Source organism: Solea solea, chromosome 20 (genome assembly GCF_958295425.1).
Source record: "Solea solea chromosome 20, fSolSol10.1, whole genome shotgun sequence".
NCBI classification, from domain to species: Eukaryota; Metazoa; Chordata; class Actinopteri; order Pleuronectiformes; family Soleidae; genus Solea; species Solea solea.
In genome coordinates, this window is record NC_081153.1 from 8,969,709 (window position 1) to 8,989,562 (window position 19,854).

The 19,854-nt window shown below is 41.8% G+C and overlaps 1 protein-coding gene across 2 annotated transcripts in view; it reads right to left on the reverse strand.

Annotated features, from left to right (window-relative positions):
* LOC131447807 (ubiquitin-conjugating enzyme E2 E2-like) overlaps nucleotides 1-19,854 on the reverse strand; it is a 38,991-nt gene that overhangs the window by 14,438 nt on the left and 4,699 nt on the right. For both annotated transcript variants that reach the window (XM_058619877.1, XM_058619878.1), the window contains exon 3: nucleotides 17,728-17,778. In XM_058619877.1, the coding sequence (XP_058475860.1) occupies nucleotides 17,728-17,778 (51 nt within the window). The remainder of the gene's footprint in view (nucleotides 1-17,727; nucleotides 17,779-19,854) is intronic.

A 19,854-nucleotide genomic window follows, 5' to 3' on the forward strand; every position in this document is an offset into this window, starting at 1 on the left:
TAAAACCAGGACTAGCTCCACTTGGCCCAAAACCCAAACTCAGCCTCCATTATCTGCAGTGAAGAAGAGAAACCTGATGGGCTTCATTACCATTGATTTATGCTTCATGATGGATGGCTAATCCTTCCTCCCATTCCAGATTACAGACTAACTGGATTAAAAGCACTCTGCACTTCAAAGGCTTTCGGTGGCTGCAAAAAACATTGAAAGTCCGACAGTAGCTGCCTCAGATCTTTTTCGTACGGTGCCTTCCATTGACATCGGAAGTCGTAAATGGGAGTGAAGCCATCTCGCAGTTGACCGCGTTCCAGATGAGAAGTCGGAAATGAATGAATGAATGTCTGTCTGTCTGTACTTTCGACATTCAGTCAATTCAACCGAGCGCGGCGTTAAAAGGCTATGTTTTTCATAATCGTTGAAGAGAGAATCCCAATTCATCGGAAAATGGCTGATTTCTCCCACCACTATGACGGGGACCAGAGAATGGAACAGTGGTTGGGGCTGGTTATTTTGGTACTATTCCTAATTGAAAAGCACTAAAATACATGCCTTACAGTGCCAAACCGAACTGGTCCACTCTGTGGAAACCCGGCTAAAAAAGGTGAAATTCAAAAATAAAAGCTCTTTAATTCCCCTGTTGTTCTAGTTAAAGGGACTGAATGTTGACTTGTCCCTTTTCACTGCGTTCACCTGCAAACTGACAATAAACCAGTTCACTGGCAGCACAGGTGACAGAAGGTCAAATGTAGAGTAACTCACACCCTTTAACCTTTGCATCAGCATTACACTGACCACATTTCCCCATTGTCTTGAATGTGTTGCCTAGCAACACGAAATCCCTGCAGTGACTGTGAGCATGCAAAAAAAAAAGAAAAAAGTATTTATTTTTGCTGTGAGGGGAATTTCCATGGAAACAACAACAACAACAACAACGACGACGACGACAGTACAAAGCAGACACCACAGCGCCGCTCGACCCCCCTCCAAACTGTCCGCCTGACACAATGAAACATAAAAGGCCAATAAACAAACGGATGGTCTCTCACATTCATGGCTCATATCCTCCAAATAAGTCCTTCAGGGACAAATCAACACACATTAAGCGATTAAATTAGCCGACAAGATCATATGAAAGGAATCAAGGCGCAGATTACTTCCTAAACATTAGTGACAGCTCATGGGCCGACGTCAGATCTAATCCTCTCTCTGCGTGCTCCCTCTGATGATGCCCTTAAATAAGGAGTGTGAGATTCTCATCAAAACAGAGCAGCTGGAGATGAATTAGGCCGTTCACGCTTTGTGCCTGATGAGCACTGACAGTGCAGTCATGGGAAAAGCTCATCACTCCAAACTCAGTTACCTCGTGTCTTATCTTTATGAAACAGAGTGACAGAGCCCATGGCTTCTTTTTTTTTTTTCTTTGCACAATCTGATTAATGTTAACATGGTGCAGTGCAACACGTGACTCCATAACCGGCACAAATACCAATGGGAGACACACAAAAGTATCTTTCTCTTTAAATAAAAGGCTTCCTTTCAAACTCGTATATAAAGGGCAGGCAGCACATGGCGTTACGTGGCTAACAACTTTATCAGTCGGATACCGACGAAATATGATACAATCCATAAACCCTAAATATCACATAGCACGCAAAATGAAAGGGGCAGCTCGTGGACAAGCAGAAAGGAAACTTGGCTCATAACCAAAGTGTTGCCAGTTCGGGTCCCCACCAGGTCAAAGGCTGGGATACGTCTGAGCAACGTATCTGATTTAGAAACGTGGGAGACCACAGACAATGTTTTAATCCTGAGAAAGCACAGACTAGACAATCCAGTCAAGACACACGACCACACACTTGGCGTTCAATCAAACAATTTCAGGGAGGAGATTCCAGGGATTTGGGATCCCACAGAAACTTGAGTCATTTAATAGCTGTTGTGTGTGTGTGTGTGTGTGTGTGTGTGTGTGTGTTAGCGCGTTGTGTTGTGCTGAGAAACGCAAAAGTATGCAACACCCGTTTCCCGGTCGACTCGCTCTCATTGGTTATTGTGGGGTTCTGCTCACGCCCCCCAATCACTGTTCACTCGTAAATAGCAAACATGTTAAATACTGAGGATCTGAAATGGTGAAGACCGATAAAGGTAAAATCGTGTCTGTAAATCCCTCACACTAAAAGATAATTTAGCCAGATAATCTGCTCAAATCAGACGACATCCATGATTGTCAGAAGAGCCAGATCGGGACCGGAATCTGGCCAATTATCCTCTAGTGTGGGGCGGGCTGTATTGTTAATTTTACTTTAACTTTAAATTGCAGAAAGAGCAAAAAACTAAACAAAACAGACTGATAATGAAACAACATTTTAAAGTCTGTGTAGGCAAAACTGCTATACTGTTAGAGCTTTATATTTTTGTAACAGCAGCTGTGGCTAGGTTTAGTTTCCTTAATAAATAAAAAGTAATTAATTGTAAAAGATGTCAAAAAAGAGTGCATCAGATTGATATCTGCATATCGGTGTGAGACAGGAAAGATGACAGCAGATATTATCTGTGACCACAATTTTAATGTGGCCGCCCCACCTGGATTCTCCAGAAAGTATTTATGTTTATAATTATAACGTCCATAGACATTTTCCTCAGGACTTTAATCATTAGTTTATGATCTCTTGTGATACAGCATGATGTATCTACTTAAAATACAGCATCCTTTATTCAGAAATGTGGATTCTTTACACTAACATGAGGAGGTTCTCACTCCTGCCACTGTTTTCAGACTATTTTTTTACCAACCTACACAATTTTCTCAATGACTCGCCACGTCTCCAATGCTGCATATTACACCATATCCACTGTGACGATTTAAGCAAACGGTACAGTTAGATGTGAGTCATCCCTCCTTCATACCCACACCCGATCAGGCAATAAAAGAGGGGGGGCAAATGTGTTTATGATAACCTTTGCGGTCTCTGTAGCAGTTAATGGCTGCCATTATGGAGAAGGAAATGGTAATTCATTAACTCTGCTCCAGCTGTGAGAACCTGCAGCCGATAAAGCAGCGTGGAGATGAGAAATCGAAGGAAAAAGAAATAGAGAGGGGAAAAAAGGAAACACGAGAAGAAGAGCAGAGTTAGGTTTGCAGATGTTCGTGAAAAACCCAAAACTAAACACACAAGTACCGAAACACTAAATCAACACAAAACAACTGCTGAGTTAAATCAATTATCGTGTTTGTATGCCTTTCCTTTAATAATAAAATAATCTAATCCAATAAATGTGACCATGAGAGGGAACAAATGTGGAGAATTAATTGGATTAGGGACTATTTTCATGTTGACTAATCTCTGGTTCTCAGTGGAAAGTGCTTCCACATGTCCACAGTGACATGAGCCCATTCCAAACTCTGACACAAAGACAACAGTTGGACTGAATCTTCATCTCTGACCCAGACAATCTGTTGCCGTTTTCGTCGTGTGGAAAGACTGAAAATCATGTTTATTTCGTCAAGTCAGAGTTCTTTTACCTTCTATTTCAAAATATAAATCTTTTTTTTTTTTAAAGAGCAGAAACTGATGACAAATCAAAGATTTTCTGCTGCTACATGACCTTTTGGAGGCGAAACCTGGTCTCAATGAGGCAGAACCCTGATTTCTCAGCAACTGGTTAGGTTTAGGGCTTAGATTTTCAGATATGATTCTGTCTGAAGTCACACAGTACGCTGCATTGATATCTGTATCAGTACTGGAATTGGAAAAAGTGTTGAAGTTCAGCTCAGAAAGCTGATATAGATCATTTCAAGCTAATTTTGTTTGAGGCTGGAATATGTGAGCAGCAAGACTGTGTCAAGGAAAATATTACACGTTATCAGATTAGTGTGACCACACTGCCAGTGTGAGACAGGAAAGACGACAGCAGAAATGATCTGTGACCACAACTTTAACGTCTGTATATCTGTATAAATGAACACTTTCTGTCCCCATTTCAAAGTAAAAGCACGATAAACTTTTAGTTCTGTGAATGCGTCATTTTTTTTTAATCATTAACGATCAGAGGCGAGCTCTGCAGCAGACATGCTCCCTGTGAACATCACAGGTGTGCAGGACGTAGTTTTGCCGTTTTGATATTATATATTATATATTGAAAATGATAAGTAAGTAGAGGTGGTATTGTGTAAATGTCTGAAGTCACAACATCACGCTGCATTTCATTTTGTGGTCAGTGAGTTTCCTGTCACTCGTCGGCTTCTGTGGGATTAATTCAGTTGTGAACGCTCTCACCTTGAGCTCTGCCTTAAAACTTTCAGTGCAAGTGTTTATTAGTTGTAGCACGAAGCCTGAAGAGAACACCGGAAGCTTCACAGTGTTAATTCACAAGTGTGAAGCTCAATGGTGAGATGCCAACACTGGATTTAGTTATTTTGGGCAAGATGGGACACTGCCTTCTACACACACACACACACGACTTTGAGTGGTTACTTTTAAGACACTGCACTGATTTGCTTTGCTGCATCACAATATTTTAAGATGTCGAGGATAAACAGACAAAAGTCCGACAATACAGGAAGACACGATGCCGACACGCGATACAGGTGCTCACACCTCCAATATTCAAAATATTATCCAGTAAACTAAATAAAATAAATAATAACTAACAACAATTTCAGGACTAATTCAAAACATTTACATCACATCTACCATCACTATAAATTACATAATATGCTAATAAATATTAGCTTAACTTAACCATAACTAATTAATGCCTAACCTTAACCTTAACTTAACCACAATTCAAATTTTAGCCATAAACTTAACCAGTTCCATAGAAATGCGGTTCTGCCCATTAGGATTAGTGATGGCACCATACCATTTTTTGTGTCTGATACCAATATCACAAACCTCAGCATCTGCCGATACCGACATCATCAAAAGACGGCATTGAGCGCTACACAACAGACAACAATGGAGGACATCCAGCAGCTCTTTCTTTCCTGCTCGGTTTGTGGCTGTTGGGGATACTTACACCGGTCGCAAGGGAGTGACATTTTTCTGTCGCTTAATCAGCTGACTGTCGTGGGTGGAGCCGGTCCAATCGTACCATACTATTTTTACTCTGGTACCCCAAGGGAAGGGTGCCGATGCACGGCTCATGAGGACTACTGGTCCTGACAAGGTCAGTGTTTATGCCAGAAAAAGGTCCTGAAGAGGCAACACACACACACACACACACACACACACACACACACACACACACACACACACACACACACACACACACACACACACACACACACACACACACACACACACACACACACACACACACACACACACACACACACACACACACACACACACACACACACACACACACACACACACACACACACATCAAGGTCACACAGACCTGCCAGCTCAGCTCACTAGTGTGACTGAATATCCTGGGCTACTTGTTAGGCATTTGCCCATTATCACATGCAGAGCTGACGACGGGCCACTATCACTGACATTCACATTATTCTCCACAGGGAATAAATGAAATGACTGAGGAAAATTGCCAAGTTGCAATGAATAAAGTAACATACACGGAGAGCAGAGTGTGGTGGCAGCTCTGTGACCTTCGTGTTATGAAACGCCGGCCGGCGAGAAATGATGTGAGGAGACGTTTAAGGGGAAAACACGCAGGGTGACCTCCCAGGCTAACCAAACAAAACCATCCCTCAGTGGCCTCCCACGGTCATCATAGCAACATTGATTAGGTTGCACTCTGCCCATTGATTATATGTCACTCCTATATACGCTCCCACAGACTGCAATCACTCACACCCAGAAACATTTAGTCCATGTATAATTCACTCCGTCCTCCTCGTCTCCTGCACCATCCTGAAAAGATTCAGTTTGAGCTCCATGTAAGCGTCACGCACAAATAATGGATTTTCTGATTCGTAACAATCGATGTGGATCACAGCACTGTGTGTGTGGCAAAATTGCTCCGCAGCGCCCTCTAGGACATTTAAATGTATGCCCGATGGATGAGTGAAACTGGCAGGGTCTGTTTACTTTTTAATCGAGGAAAGACGACAATACATCACCAAATGGTAACCAGACATACGTACACTCACCTATTTTCTTAGAATTTACTTTATTTACGTCCTCAATCTTATCACCTCAAAACTACAGCACAAAAGGACACAATAACCTCTGACAACTCAGACAACTTGTTAATTACTTAGTGTCTGATGTGCTTTGAAGCTGTCTTATAAATATACACACTGTGTGTGTTTAGGAACTGTACTTAATGTCGTTTAGCCGTAGATCAAAATGGGAATCTTTGTGAGATAAAAGTGGTTGTTTCTCATCAGTAGAGTTGGTACTTTTGAATCAATACAGGTACCAGCGCGTGGAATTCACTACCATTATCATATGGTACCTTTTTCCTGTACTTAACTCTCTTTGTGACTACAATAATGTGGTTTATTTAGATCCCACAGAGGGAGCTGCTAATAGTAGATCATAACACTTAATCCCTGCCCCGTCAGCTGTTTTCAGCAGCTATAATGCAGCTTCTGTCAGATCAGCTGGTCTTTGACCAGTGAGGATGGGGGTATGAATGAAATCAACAGCCCATACAGGAAGATGATCGTCAGTGTGTGTGTGTGTGTGTGTGTGGTATCTGCAGAGGACAGGAGCTCAACATAGACCTTCTGCCAAAACAGTAATAGAATCGTGCCGTAGTAGCCTCGCTCTGCGTCATTACTATTTGATCTGCTGCCAATATTACTCTGTTTCTGCACATATGAGCCCTCGTTATATGAGCTCACCTGTCACAGACACTCAGGGATTATCCACACAAACACAGAACTTTCCCAACACAATCTTTTACACATCAAAAACAGAGATTAGGTTGTGGAGGATGTGCAAAAGATTACAAGCTCCAAACACAAGAAGAAGACGACGACAACAGGCTATGATACATTTGTGTACACGGAAAATATACTACCGTAATTATTTAATTATTCGCTTGAATATTTACTGTGACCACTTGTAATATATCAAAAAAGATATGAGCCAAATGTTTTATCGACGATTGCATTAACAAAAAAAAATCTCTATACTCCAATGCTGACCTTGTTTATGGTGCATCTACTATCACACATTTAGTTAGTGGATTTCATGTGTGTTTGCAGAATTGAGGAAAATCTTTAAATGCACCTTGAAGATGCTTCTCTGAACTCAACACGCTGTAGATCCCTCAGAAGTGATGACATTTACCAGGGTGTTTGAATGCATCTTGTTAGCTGCTGCCATTGGCTCAACACAAAAGCTGAGTTTGGAATATTTGACAAATAACAACTTTGAATATTTCAAAAGCATTTTTTGCCACTCCCTAATGTAAACGTTCGGATTTGTTTAAATTTTAGGGCTCCCAAAAATCACTGTTTCCGTGTGAATAAAAAGCCCATATGATACAAAACTTGCATATTCTCCTTAACTTGTTATCGTGTGTACGGGCTGTTATGCTCACATCACTGCTGTGACTGAGGGAAGTAATGAACAATTAATTCAGTGGCGATTTACATCCACTCATTAGCTCTCTTTAAAACTGTATTGATCCCCCACAACCCCACTGAAGTGTGAAGTGTATTTTCTTAAGATAAATATACAAGATTATAGCCAAAGGCTAATTTTCATCCCTTGTCCCTTGGACAGATTGATGGTTGATTATGCAGAGTTGTGTTAGCAGCTTTGATTTTCCAGTAACCATGTTGTTTAGCGTTAACAGTTCACAAATTTCACTTGGTATTGTGTGCCAAGTTTGAGATGCTCAAGAGGAAAATACAGCTTCTCCTAAAGGGGGACAGCACAATCCCCTCTAGAGCCTGCTCTGGTTGAAGTTCTTTTTTTATAAATTCTTGCAGTGGAAAGTGATGGCTAGGCCATGAAAAATCTCATATTTTCAAACAGAGTCAATGTATTTTACAGTGTTATCCCGGCTAAGCAGTTCATGTGCCTTCAAGAACTTCCTTGAAAATAAAACAGGACTCAACCCCCACTGAGTACCGAGGCTTGAAGGTGATAGCTGCAGAAAGTGGAAAAAGGGGGCACATTAAGAATTCAACAGCCGGCGCAGCCACATCAGCTGGAAAACCAACTGAGCCATGCATGGAGACAATTAACCAGAGATTTACTGTGCAGAGGATGATCCTGCAAGGTACGGGAAAAATGTGCCACCCCCCACCACCGCGCTGTGGCTTCCTCTGAGACGTACCGTCTGATTAATGGCAGCTCAGGGCCTTGCCCGTGCAGAGGCTGGTATCAGAATTGAAAGGCGAGTAGCGTGAATGGTTCCCACAGGCTCCATATCACTGCATCTGGCATGCAGGTGACCTACAGTGGGTCCGCCGCAGTAGCGGCAGCTACCTTGAAAGTCCAACTATCTTTCCACTGAGCTGTTAATTAATCTTATCAAGGGCAGACGTGCGTGTATATGTGTGTGTGTGGCAATGACAGGCAAATGTAAACACTCTTCGGGGCTCTCTGATATAGGCTACAGATACTTTTCAGATATGCAGCAGAGAGGGATCAGAGCTGCCTGAGGCAAAGACAAGGGATGATTTGGAACGTAATCCACGAGAGATACTGAAAGAAAACTTTGTCTGCTGACCGAGGTCTTATCCACACGGAAACACAACTTTTCCTGCGTGATCTTTTTCTTGAAACACGATACTGTTTCAAGAAATGTCTTCATACATAAACATACATACAGACTTCCCCAAAAGCTGTATATATATATATATATATATATATATTTTGACCGACCACTAATCCGTATAGAACCACATGTACGTACATATACACGCCTATTTTCAGAGGCTTTAGTGTCACAATTGTCCTCTCAAGAGTAGAATTTAGATTATTTGTGTCCTCAATTGCCCCCTCAAAACAAGATAACGTCACTGTTGTCTTCTGGTGAGCACAGAGGACACAACAACCTCTGGACAACTTGTTAATTCATTTAGAATGTCTGATGTGCTTCTATGCTGGATATTTTGAAGAGGGTTTTTAAAGGTGTAAATTAGCCCCATTTATACTCGTTTATTGCTGTCTCTACCTTACACACCTCCATGCATCTTTTGTGTTGGTATGCACATTAAGCAATACTTCCTCTAGAGGGCAGTGCCAATTTGAAGGCATCAACAAACATTGAAGATGTTATTTTATTGTGATTGATACAACCTGTGTTACTAAATGAATCTGCAAATATTTTAAAAAATCAAATCTGTTGGGGTATTGTTTTTTTTATATCAAACAAGCATTCTGATTTTTCAGCTCCATTTAACACAGAAATCATTTAAACTGAAAAATGGTTTGTGGACCAAAAACAAGACCTATATTTTTCAACATTGTCTGACAGTTCATGGACCAAACAACAAACAAATTAAAGAAACAATCGGCAGATTAAATGATGACGAAACTAAGCAAATAGACCAAACACAAAAAGAAGAAAATGATGATGGTAAAGATCGCGACAACAAATTTGCGAGCAAGAGAGAGAGGTGGAACTGTGACATTATCTTTTACCAAAGTTGCACATGGACTGTTAACACAAAAACAGCTTTGGAGAGCTCCCAAAAAAAGCTGATTCCATGTGAATAGAAAGCCAACAGAATAAGAAACGTGAGCAGATTCTCCTGGACTCGTTCTCGTGTGTACAGGCCCCGAAACACATTGCAGTCAGAGTTTAAGGCGGCTGTGAAGTGTGTGTGTGCTACAACAGTGGAGCATGTGGGTGCAGCCTGGCTCTCACTGCACTATTGATTCAGCAACACTGCAGTTTAGAGACGCCTTGGCTGGATTTGAGAAATGGAAAATAAACAGAGGAAACCTCCCTGGGAGCAAACCCACACGGAGCCAGAATCAGTTCAAGAATACAAATTCACAGAGTCCACAACCTCCCCGACAACTGCACAAGACTGTAGAGAAATGTTTAATATGAACATTTTAACCTCTCACGGTTTGTTCTGTTAACGGTTTCACACTTTAAATCAGTGTTGGCAAACTTGTCAGGTTCATTCACTGAGTTTAACTCAATTTAAAAAAGGTCCAGTTTCTGCATTTCTGATGCAAAATTAATCAATTACTTCATTAATTTTGCATCAGAAATATTTTTATTGTAAACTATACATGTTTCACGTCAAAATAGACACTTTTATCGTGAGATTCTGTGAAATACTGTCACAAATATTGTGAAATACTGACCATAAAAATATAAATAATAGAATTGTGCATTAGTTATTTTTTGCAATCTAAAAAGTGCCACGTGTTTGTGTGTAAAGTATCAATAGCTGACACAGAGAAGAAAGAAAAACAACGACAAACACAAACACTGTGTGATGTTTCTGTCAGGCTTTTCCTGAGGCCTCTCACTCACTCACTCACTCACTCACTCACTCACTCACTCACTCACTGTGGTGGCACCAGCCTCAGGTATTCACACTGACTGTTGTAAGAGCATCTTCACCTTATCTCCCCTACCTCACAACCGGTTGTTAAAGCTGTAACAAAGCGGGCAGATAAGGAGGCGGGACTGTTCCTGTCTCTCCGCTGTCGTTCAACTGTCCCCTTTTTTAATGTAAAAAAATAATAAAAAATACACTGAGCAATAAAATGTGTGTATTTTAATATAGATGTAATGTAGCTGGAGTCAGGGAGAGGACATTGCATCAGAGGTGGACAACATTTACACTTTAGAAAATTAGATTAAAAACAGGCCAGTAATTGCTGGATGTAGCACATCATGGATGATACCCAGGAAGTCTGTGTGCGTGTGTGTAATAGTAGTAGACTGTGAGGACATTTTGGCTGGTCTTAACAACTTTAAAGGGCTTTTTAAGGGTTAAGATTTTAGGGTTAAGTTAAATTAAGTTACGGTTAAGGCTTGGTAATGCATTGTGTCCTTATATCCATAGTGTCCTTACCAGGATGCTGTACAAGGATGTACAAAGTAGGACATTTTCTGGCATAAACACCAACTTGTCAGCACCATGATCCGCCATGGAGACCAAAACCTGGTCCTAATGAAGCAGAACCTCATTTCTGACCTACTGGCTAAGTTTAGGACTGAGATTTTAATTGTGGTTAAGTTAAGGTTAGGCATTAACTGGTTAAGGTTAATGCTTTGGTCACGCTGTCCAATTAAATAGAAGTCAGTGCAGTGTCCTAAGACAAACAGCTGTGAGTGTGTGTGTGTCTGTGTGTGTGTGTGTGTGTGTTCCAGTTATTACGTATGTTGTGGGGACCTACATCTGTTTACACAGTCACATTATGGGGACTTGTCTTCCTTATAGGGACCAAAATCAAGTCCCCATAACATAAACTATTACATTATTAATGCAAGTCAATGTAAGGTCCTGTCCTCTGAAGACATGGAAATCAGACTGTGTGTTATTTATATCTTTGTGAGGACATTTTGACCTTGTGGGGACATTTTGTCTTGGCCCCACAACTTTAAAGGTCTTAGGATTTAGGATTAGGGTTAGAATTGGGTTTAAGTTAAGGGCTAATTGTGATAGCTACAGTTAGGGTAAGGGGCTAGGGAATGTCTATGATGTGTCTGCAGTAAGATGTAAAAACAAGTTTGTGTGTGTGTGTGTATGTATCATCAGTTATGCACATCATGTCTCACTGTGTGGATGAATGATTAGGCTCTCGTTAGATATGCTGTCCTGGTCTTTAGCAGAAAGACACTGCAGTAACTTCTTACAGCGCGTGCACACACATGCACGCACGCACGCACAAACACACACATGGAGAGAGATAGCGCGAGATAGAGAGATAGGCTTAGTCAGCTGTAACTAACTGCAGACAAGAAAAGGGGGATTAAATGAATGAGGAGGTGGAAACGTAGCTGTAGAGTCAGTTCTCACAACAGCAGTGATTTACACCCGTGTCATCATCAGGCAAGTCTCAACAGTCAGCCGCCATCTTAGCAACGCCTCCAGGCAGTTATTTTGAGCTAACAAGACCATGGATTCTATTTAAATCAATGAGGAGAGAGCCGGTACTGCACTTCCAGTGTTTTTATAGAATCACGAGCAGGATCAGTGAATTGATATTCCACAATAAACATGGTATCATTTCAAGAAATGTCTTCATACACGCCAAACCGACTGTAAATGCTGTCCTGTAGGTGTAAGCTGTAGCGCTGCCACGGAAACACAGCAACACTTTCCCAAAGTTGCATATTCCTAAATATACACAAAAATGCAAGGGGGCCGTTTTCTTGGTTTTTTTCGTGTCACTCAGGGACCCATTTTCCAGAAATAGAGTCGAGACAACTCCAACGGAAAGTTGCTTTTTGAGGCACACTGTTGTACAGAAGCAAATACTTAAATATGGACTGTTAAACACACTGTTTTCAAAGAAAAATAAACATACCGCACGGAGCTTGGGCCCTAAATATTCCAGATGCATCAATAACTCTTTCATAATTAACTCACAGCCTTCTGTATTAAATCAAATTGAATCCTGATGTACGTCAAGATTCCCACCAAGTTCACAGGCAGTTAGAATTGGAGCTCCCTGCTGACGGTGGGTGATTTGGGATAATGACAATGACAACAGGCTGTTTCAGGATAACAGTGAAATGATGAAATAAGATGGTCTCTCCCTCTCTCTCTCTCTCTCTCTCTCTCTCTCTCTCTGCTTTGTAGTCACAGATGTGTATCTGTACACGAGTCACGTGTCACACTTCAAACAGCGGAAACATCAGCGTCTCTTTCCTTGTCCGAGCTCAAGGTTACACTGCATTTGTTCAATCTAGATTGGATTACTGCAAAGTCCTTACTGTCAGGATGTTCCAATGAGTTTGTTGAAACCCTCAAGTTAATTCAACTCGCTGCAGCACGAGTTCTGACAGGAAGTAGGAACACAGTTGGCACGTTTATATGAGCCATAAACGTCATTGAGCTAAGACCGTAGTCAGACTCTTGCTCTGTTCACAATGGATGCGGCACAAATTTGTGCGTCGAGTTTACATAGAGTAAACACAGAGTCAATGCACAGACTCCATTTTCGAAAATCGATTTATTGGCTGTGTACATCCGACTCTGCCTCCGTAGGTGGCGCTGTATCACTCTCTAAGAGCTTGTGTGTATGGAATCACAGGATCAGATGATACGACTTAATCAACAATGTGTGAACTTGTTTGACCGTAACAGCCGAGGGTTGTAACAATGTATTGATTATTAATCGACAACTAAAGGAATTGTTCACTATTTTGATAATCGATTCATCGGTTTGATCGCTTCGTTTAATAATTACAACAAGCTTTAAGGTTTTTCAGCTTCTTAAATGTTCTGGTTTCTTTGCTGTTCGCCCATCAAGGTTTCCTGAAAGTTACACACGACGGCTTTAATTCATGAAGGTGTTACCAATTTAAGTGATGTTGTTGGGTGTTTTTTTTCTGCAGTTCTCATGACAGATAATGGATGCATGGATGTCTTTGTGGTTGTGATCACACATCACAACTACATCCTCTTTCCTCTCACGGTTTTGTGAGTTGGAGGTTTCAGTGTGAGCAGAGAGAGAAGCTGCTGAACAGCAGGTGAGCTCTGCAGACGGCTGATTCACTGCAGGATGTTTCCTAATAACAAACTGGTTCTCCTTCAGTTCATCTGACAGGACAAAACTACAGCTACTGAAGCCTGCTGGGCTGCTACAGGGGCCACAACACACACACACACACACAAAGCTTAACCACAATACACACAGTCTGTTTTCCATACCTTCACAAGACATCTTACCATAACCATATCTACTACTGGTCTAATGTTAACCATAACTCTAATGTTACATGTTACATTTTACATTATAGGGGGCTTGGGTTAGGGTTTTAAATCACATTTTCAGATTTTTCGGGTTCCTTGGCTTCATGTAACAAATAAATCATTAAGACATAATATTTTTGAATATTAATTGATTGAGAAAATATTCATTAGCTGCAGCCCTAGAATCCAAACCTACTCTAATAGGGGATTCTTATTAAAATGCTGCCAGGACTATCATGAAAGGATATGGTAATTATAGAAAAGACAACACTTACACACACACACACACACACACACAGAGCCAGGAAGGCTACTAAGCACTGGGCTAATATAATGTATCTGATGTGAGGGCTATTTACATACATATTTGCAGTGTTTGTCACGTTGAATTAATTACTCTCTGGCAGTGTGACAAGGATGATTAAAGAGACTGATGAAAATAAAAAATCCTGATGCGGCTCCAAATTTTCTTTTCCACTAATTCCATTTTAAGCCGAACCAAAGAAAAGCCAAACACGCAGTCTTCGAGAAAAACGACTCCCAGGAGGGAAACAGCACTTTTCCTTTTCTACTGAGGAAGGGAATGCAGAAAATGAGCCAGAGAGGATGTGAGGCGGATCTGCTGTGATCATGAGCTGCGTTATATTCTGCCGGGAGGAGGAAAAAAAACAAAACAAAACAGAACAGAAGAAGCTGAAGCCTGTGGGGTAATGAGCCGCATCACAGCGTCCCCTCATAACCCCCCCTCACATCTGATGTCTCTCTGTGAACACAGCCTATTTAACACTGTCACATCAATTAGCAGGTGAAGAAAGGGCTGAGGAGACGTGAAGTCTTTTGTGTGTGAGGAAATTCATCCCGTCAGAAACGTTCACGAGAACAGTCGCTGTGGTTAAATCAAACACCGGGGATGTGACAGCCTTGTGGGGGAACTGAGGACCGTTTAAGAGTGAGGTAAATACCCCGAAGGGGCGCATGAATGCAGAGATCTACATTTCAAGTAGCACCGGCGCTTTGGATGTGCGAGGCCTTGTCCACACAGAAACTTCCCTTTTTCCTACACTCTTGTTTTGTGATCTGGAAGTCATTTTTCTGAGTAGTTTTTTTTGCTTTCTTGGTGCCTTCTTTGTCGCTTGAAGGAGTTTAGTTTCAGATATTTTTACCCGTTTCTGCCAGTCCACAATGAAAATAAAATGTATTAAAATTCCTTGGGCCGATAACCAATAATCTAGAAATACAAGTTTTTCCCCTGTGCCCAATTGCAGAGCTCATTTAGTCTCTTCTGTAGGGAAATGAACAGAATATTTGTCATACAGATGTAGATAAACTTCTTCATCATAGAGGGCGCTAGAGATAGTATCCTATTCAGTCATTAGTTTAAATTATTTCCTACACATGCCCAAAGCGCCTCTAAATGCTGTGGTATATATGCCGGGCCTGCATGTGGCGCTGTAATGCTGCCACAGAAAAACACCAAAAGGTAGAATATGATGCAAACTTAAGCACAAACTACAAACACAGGAAGAAGGCAGTGATGGTGAAGAGGTCAGGCTATAATTTCTCCTCAAGTTGCAAATTGTTAGTCTACACGAAATTTGAGTTTTTTTCACTCTGGGACTCGTTACTTCATCCCACGGAGTGGAAGTGGGTTTTTTTTTTTTGGTGGCTCTGTCTGTCTGTCCGTTCGTTTGTGTTTCCACACTTGCCACACTTGCCAATTTGACAAGCAGAGACCACCAGGGGCTTGTTGTGTGAATGGGGTGAAGTCTGCCATCTCTGACTGCCTTGTCTTCTAAGTTTCCATGTGGTAAAAAAGGCTGAAACCATAACATTTTCTTAGTGTGGAAAAACTCCAAGGTCCCTACTTTGCCTATTTGAATTCTCCTTTTCACCGTGTCCTTGCTTTAATCACATCATCATTAGGAAAACAACTTACGAGCAACACGTACGATCAAACAGAGGATCCTGGACCATTTCCTTTGTTGTATATGCCTGGCCTGTATGTGGCGCTGTATCGCTGTCACAGAAATACACCTCAAATGAAGAGGAGCCTGTGCATATAGCACTATTCATACACAACTCAAAGTGCTTTACAAAGGCATAGCAATACATTAAAATCAAAGTCAGAATGCAACAGCAAGAGGTCGGGCAATGACATCCTCCGCTGTTTTCTCTCTGAGACCCTTTGAACCTAAACGCCGGTTTTGTGAGGATAAAAAGCCAAATCGATAAAAACGTTGGCAAATTCTCCTGATCTTGTTCTCGTGTGTGCGAGCCCCGACTCCCGCTGAAAAACGCCCGAGTCGCCTGAGCCCAGTTTGTCACTCGTGACTGAAGATTCCCCCGACTGCAGCCGCGCTCCATCCATTTGTCACAGGGGCCTTTTTCAGTGTGAACATTCTTCAGGGAAGAACACAGACGTGTCAGTCTCTATAGAAGTGTCTGCCCATGAAATTTCATTCCCCCTTCTGCTGCTTGGCTCTTTGTCAGGAAACATAATGGCTTGCTTCAGCCAGATTAGCCTCGTCTTTGAGATTGGGGAGCTGACAAACAGCCGGCAGGTGCCGGAGTCATCGCTCCAGGTCCGACGGATAAAAACACTTGGCTGTTTATTTACACTGCAAACAGCCATGACAGATTAATGGTGTGATTCTGATGGGTGAGAAAATGATCTTCGTCTGCATCAACGATACAAAAAAAATATCTACTGATACAATAAAACATCACTCACTGGCTCAATGAACTGATTCATCATTTCATCCAAAATAGAAAAGGCAGCATGCGATGGTGGTATCTGACCTCAGGACAAGAAACAACTGTTGCAATCTTTTTTTTTTAACTGAGAGATATAGTGGCGACTAATTCATCGTTTTTATAACTGATTCATTCATTAGTCCATTAGTTTCTTGGTCCTAACCACTGATCCGCCTCTGATCTGCTGACCTGAGATGAAGACTTGGGGAGTAAAGGTGCAGCAGATCAGCAGGGTCTGAAGGAGCCTGACCATTTAAAGCTCTAAAAGAAGTAACAAGGACCTTAAAGGTGACATCGAATGCTGGTATAGCACATATATGTTAGTTATGGTCTACTTACATATATTAACTTGTTTTCATGGTTAAAAACCTCCCAGTCGCTGCAAACGAGCCGATCAAAATATCTCCTCACTGACGCTCTCGTCAGCCGCGCCGTTTCAGATCAAAACCACACCCCCAGAACGTGGACTGTGTTGTGATTGGCCAGCCAACGAGAGCTTTCCCACTGTCCTGTGATTGGCCAGGTACCTGGAAGTGACGTAATAGATAGGCAAGCTCTCAGATACACAGCTCCCCCTCTGGCACGGTGGATGCTCTGCATCTCAGCAGCTACAACAAGAGTAGTTCTTCTTCTTCTGCGGTTGAATGTACGCAACCGGATGTGCCCGGACTAGTGCCCGCACCAGGAGGTGGTGAGAGGAGTGGTGAGGATTTCTGATGACATCATCAGCATAGGGAAGTGCCGATCCACTTCGCAGAGCCCAGGAAAACAATACAACACTATTTTCTCAGCAGTGGCTGAACTGTTTGTTCTGAAACTTTAGGGTTTCATAAACGAGGTAATGACGCAGATACACACACAAACGCAGCGTTAATTGGAGCTTCCGGTCTATGTCGCCTTTAAAATGTCTTCTAAAATGAACTGGTAACCAGTGAACTACTCCTGCACGTCGACATTCACTTAAAAAACAGGAAAAAAACACCCAGATTTCTCTGTGAAGCCCTCAGGACTTCCGTGGACCAAATAGAATAGGGCTTAACACACACACACACACACACACACACACACAAACACACACACACACACTGAAGAGCCTCGGGTGTCAGAGCAAACGGCCCTTTTCAAAAACACACTCATCATCGGGATCTTACCTGCAGTTTGGCGGCGGGTCCAAGGTTATTTCTGCTAACTCCTTCTGGATCCTGAAACGAGACGAAGATCTGTGTTATAATCACATACACACACACACACACGCACAAAACAAGACAGTTGTATAAATCCTGACTGTAAAAATCAATCTGTGAGTGCACACGGAATACTTCATTGATTTTCTAATGAGCTCCGGAGCGCGGCGAGTGAACACAGGAATCAGTCCTGACACACAACATCAACACCACGGCGACCACGTAGCTGCATATTTCACTTTTTTTCTCTCTCTCTCTCTCCCGCATACGAATGTAAATGGATATCGATGTCAAAAAGGTCGTGTCAGATAATGGAATCATATCTGGTATATGAGGGTAAATTAATTTAACTGTAAGGGAAGCTGGCGGGCGCGTTTCCACACCGAGCGCACGAAGAAAGTATTCAATCAATTGACTCTCCCCGGTTTAGTATTTATTACATTTACTATACCAGTAGCCATGTTATATACTTAACATAATTACACATCAGATTGATTGATCATGATTCCGTTGCCATTACCATGACGACGATGCCATGCATTGCATCCTCAATTTTCTACATTAACGCACATGGTTCATTTTAGATCGATGCAGCTTTCATTTAAAGCTGCAGTGCCAATCTTTAGGTGATTTTTGTTGTTGTTGTTATGTTGTTCGGCAGTCTCTGTTTGCTTTGGTGTGAACAGATAGGATTTAAATTATTTTTAAGCTGCCCATTAGGCCTAGTCCACACGGAAAAGAACTTAACCTATACGATCCCTTTTCTTTACTTTTTATTGATTTGGCAGTTAAAATGTACTAAACATATAGTTGTTGTCTGTTAAAAAGTGTTTAAAATGTTTATTTGGCAGCATGTCTTTGCTAGAAAATCTATAAATACAGCAGAATGGAGACATATCCTCAATAAAGTATATATAAAAAAAAACAACTCTTAACACTGTAGTATATGCCAGGCCTGTGTGTGGTGCTGTAACGCTGTCAAAGAAATATGGCAGAAAAGTTTGCACGCTGGCTGGGTACATGATGTCCAGTGGGAGTATGGGTCATGTTAGACCGGTGGCTGTGGTGGAGAGGTTGTGGGTTAGATTCCCAGCTCCGCTGGTCTAGATGTTCCCCACGTTGCTCCTCACAGCTGTGCTGGCAGTGTATGAATGGGTATGTAAGATGAATGATAGAAAGAGAAGCGCTGTATACATTTGTGAGTGAATGGGTGTGAACGGGTGAATAGCAAATCTGTAGCTTAAACCAGCTTTGGGTGTTAATAAAGACCATCAAAAGACCATTTTCCATCATTACTTTGCATATTAAAGAATTCAATACGATACAAAACGTTTGCCTAAACTTTTTCTCGTGCGTACGAGCCCTCTGGGAGCACTTGCTTGTATACAGCAGCAGCACAAAGGCGGGCGGAGGCAAGAAGCAGTTATCCCATCAAAGTGCTGAACGACCACTTGTCGTGGACACTTCTTTGTGTTCTCACTTAACTAGCTGAACGTTGCTGTCGCCTCTGTTTGTCTTGAGTTGACATAAAATAAATGACTTCCTGTGTGCAGTGCAGGAATGCTGCCAGGAAAACACAAGAGCAACCATAAAATTGAAATATGTCATCCCCCCCAAAAAACCAAACTAATCCGTCTTCCAAAACGAGAAAATGGCTGGAGTCAATCATCCATGTCGACGTTGCAGTGCATGAGATTAGCATTTAATGGCTTCATCCCTGTCGCATTATCAGTCTCGGCTACATTTCACATCTAAAGTGACAGTTGTATGAGGTGCTGACACACAGTCAAAAGGTTAATGTCATACAAAATACTCCAGCTTATTTCTACGATATCCTGGGAATACGTCGGTTGCTTTATCTCACTTTTAGGGCAGCTTTCTCCAACGGGGAAACTGAAGTTTGCGTCGCTTTGTAACCAACACACTCCCCCACACCGAAGCCCATGCACAAAATCTGTGATTTTACATCCCAGTACACAGGAGTAGTTGATCCCCCTGGTGCCTCCATTAGTGAATTTAAATGAGTTATTTTGTGACTTTGGTGTTTGGAATCCTTTGTTTAAAGTTACCTAGGGAACGCATCTTAACCAAACC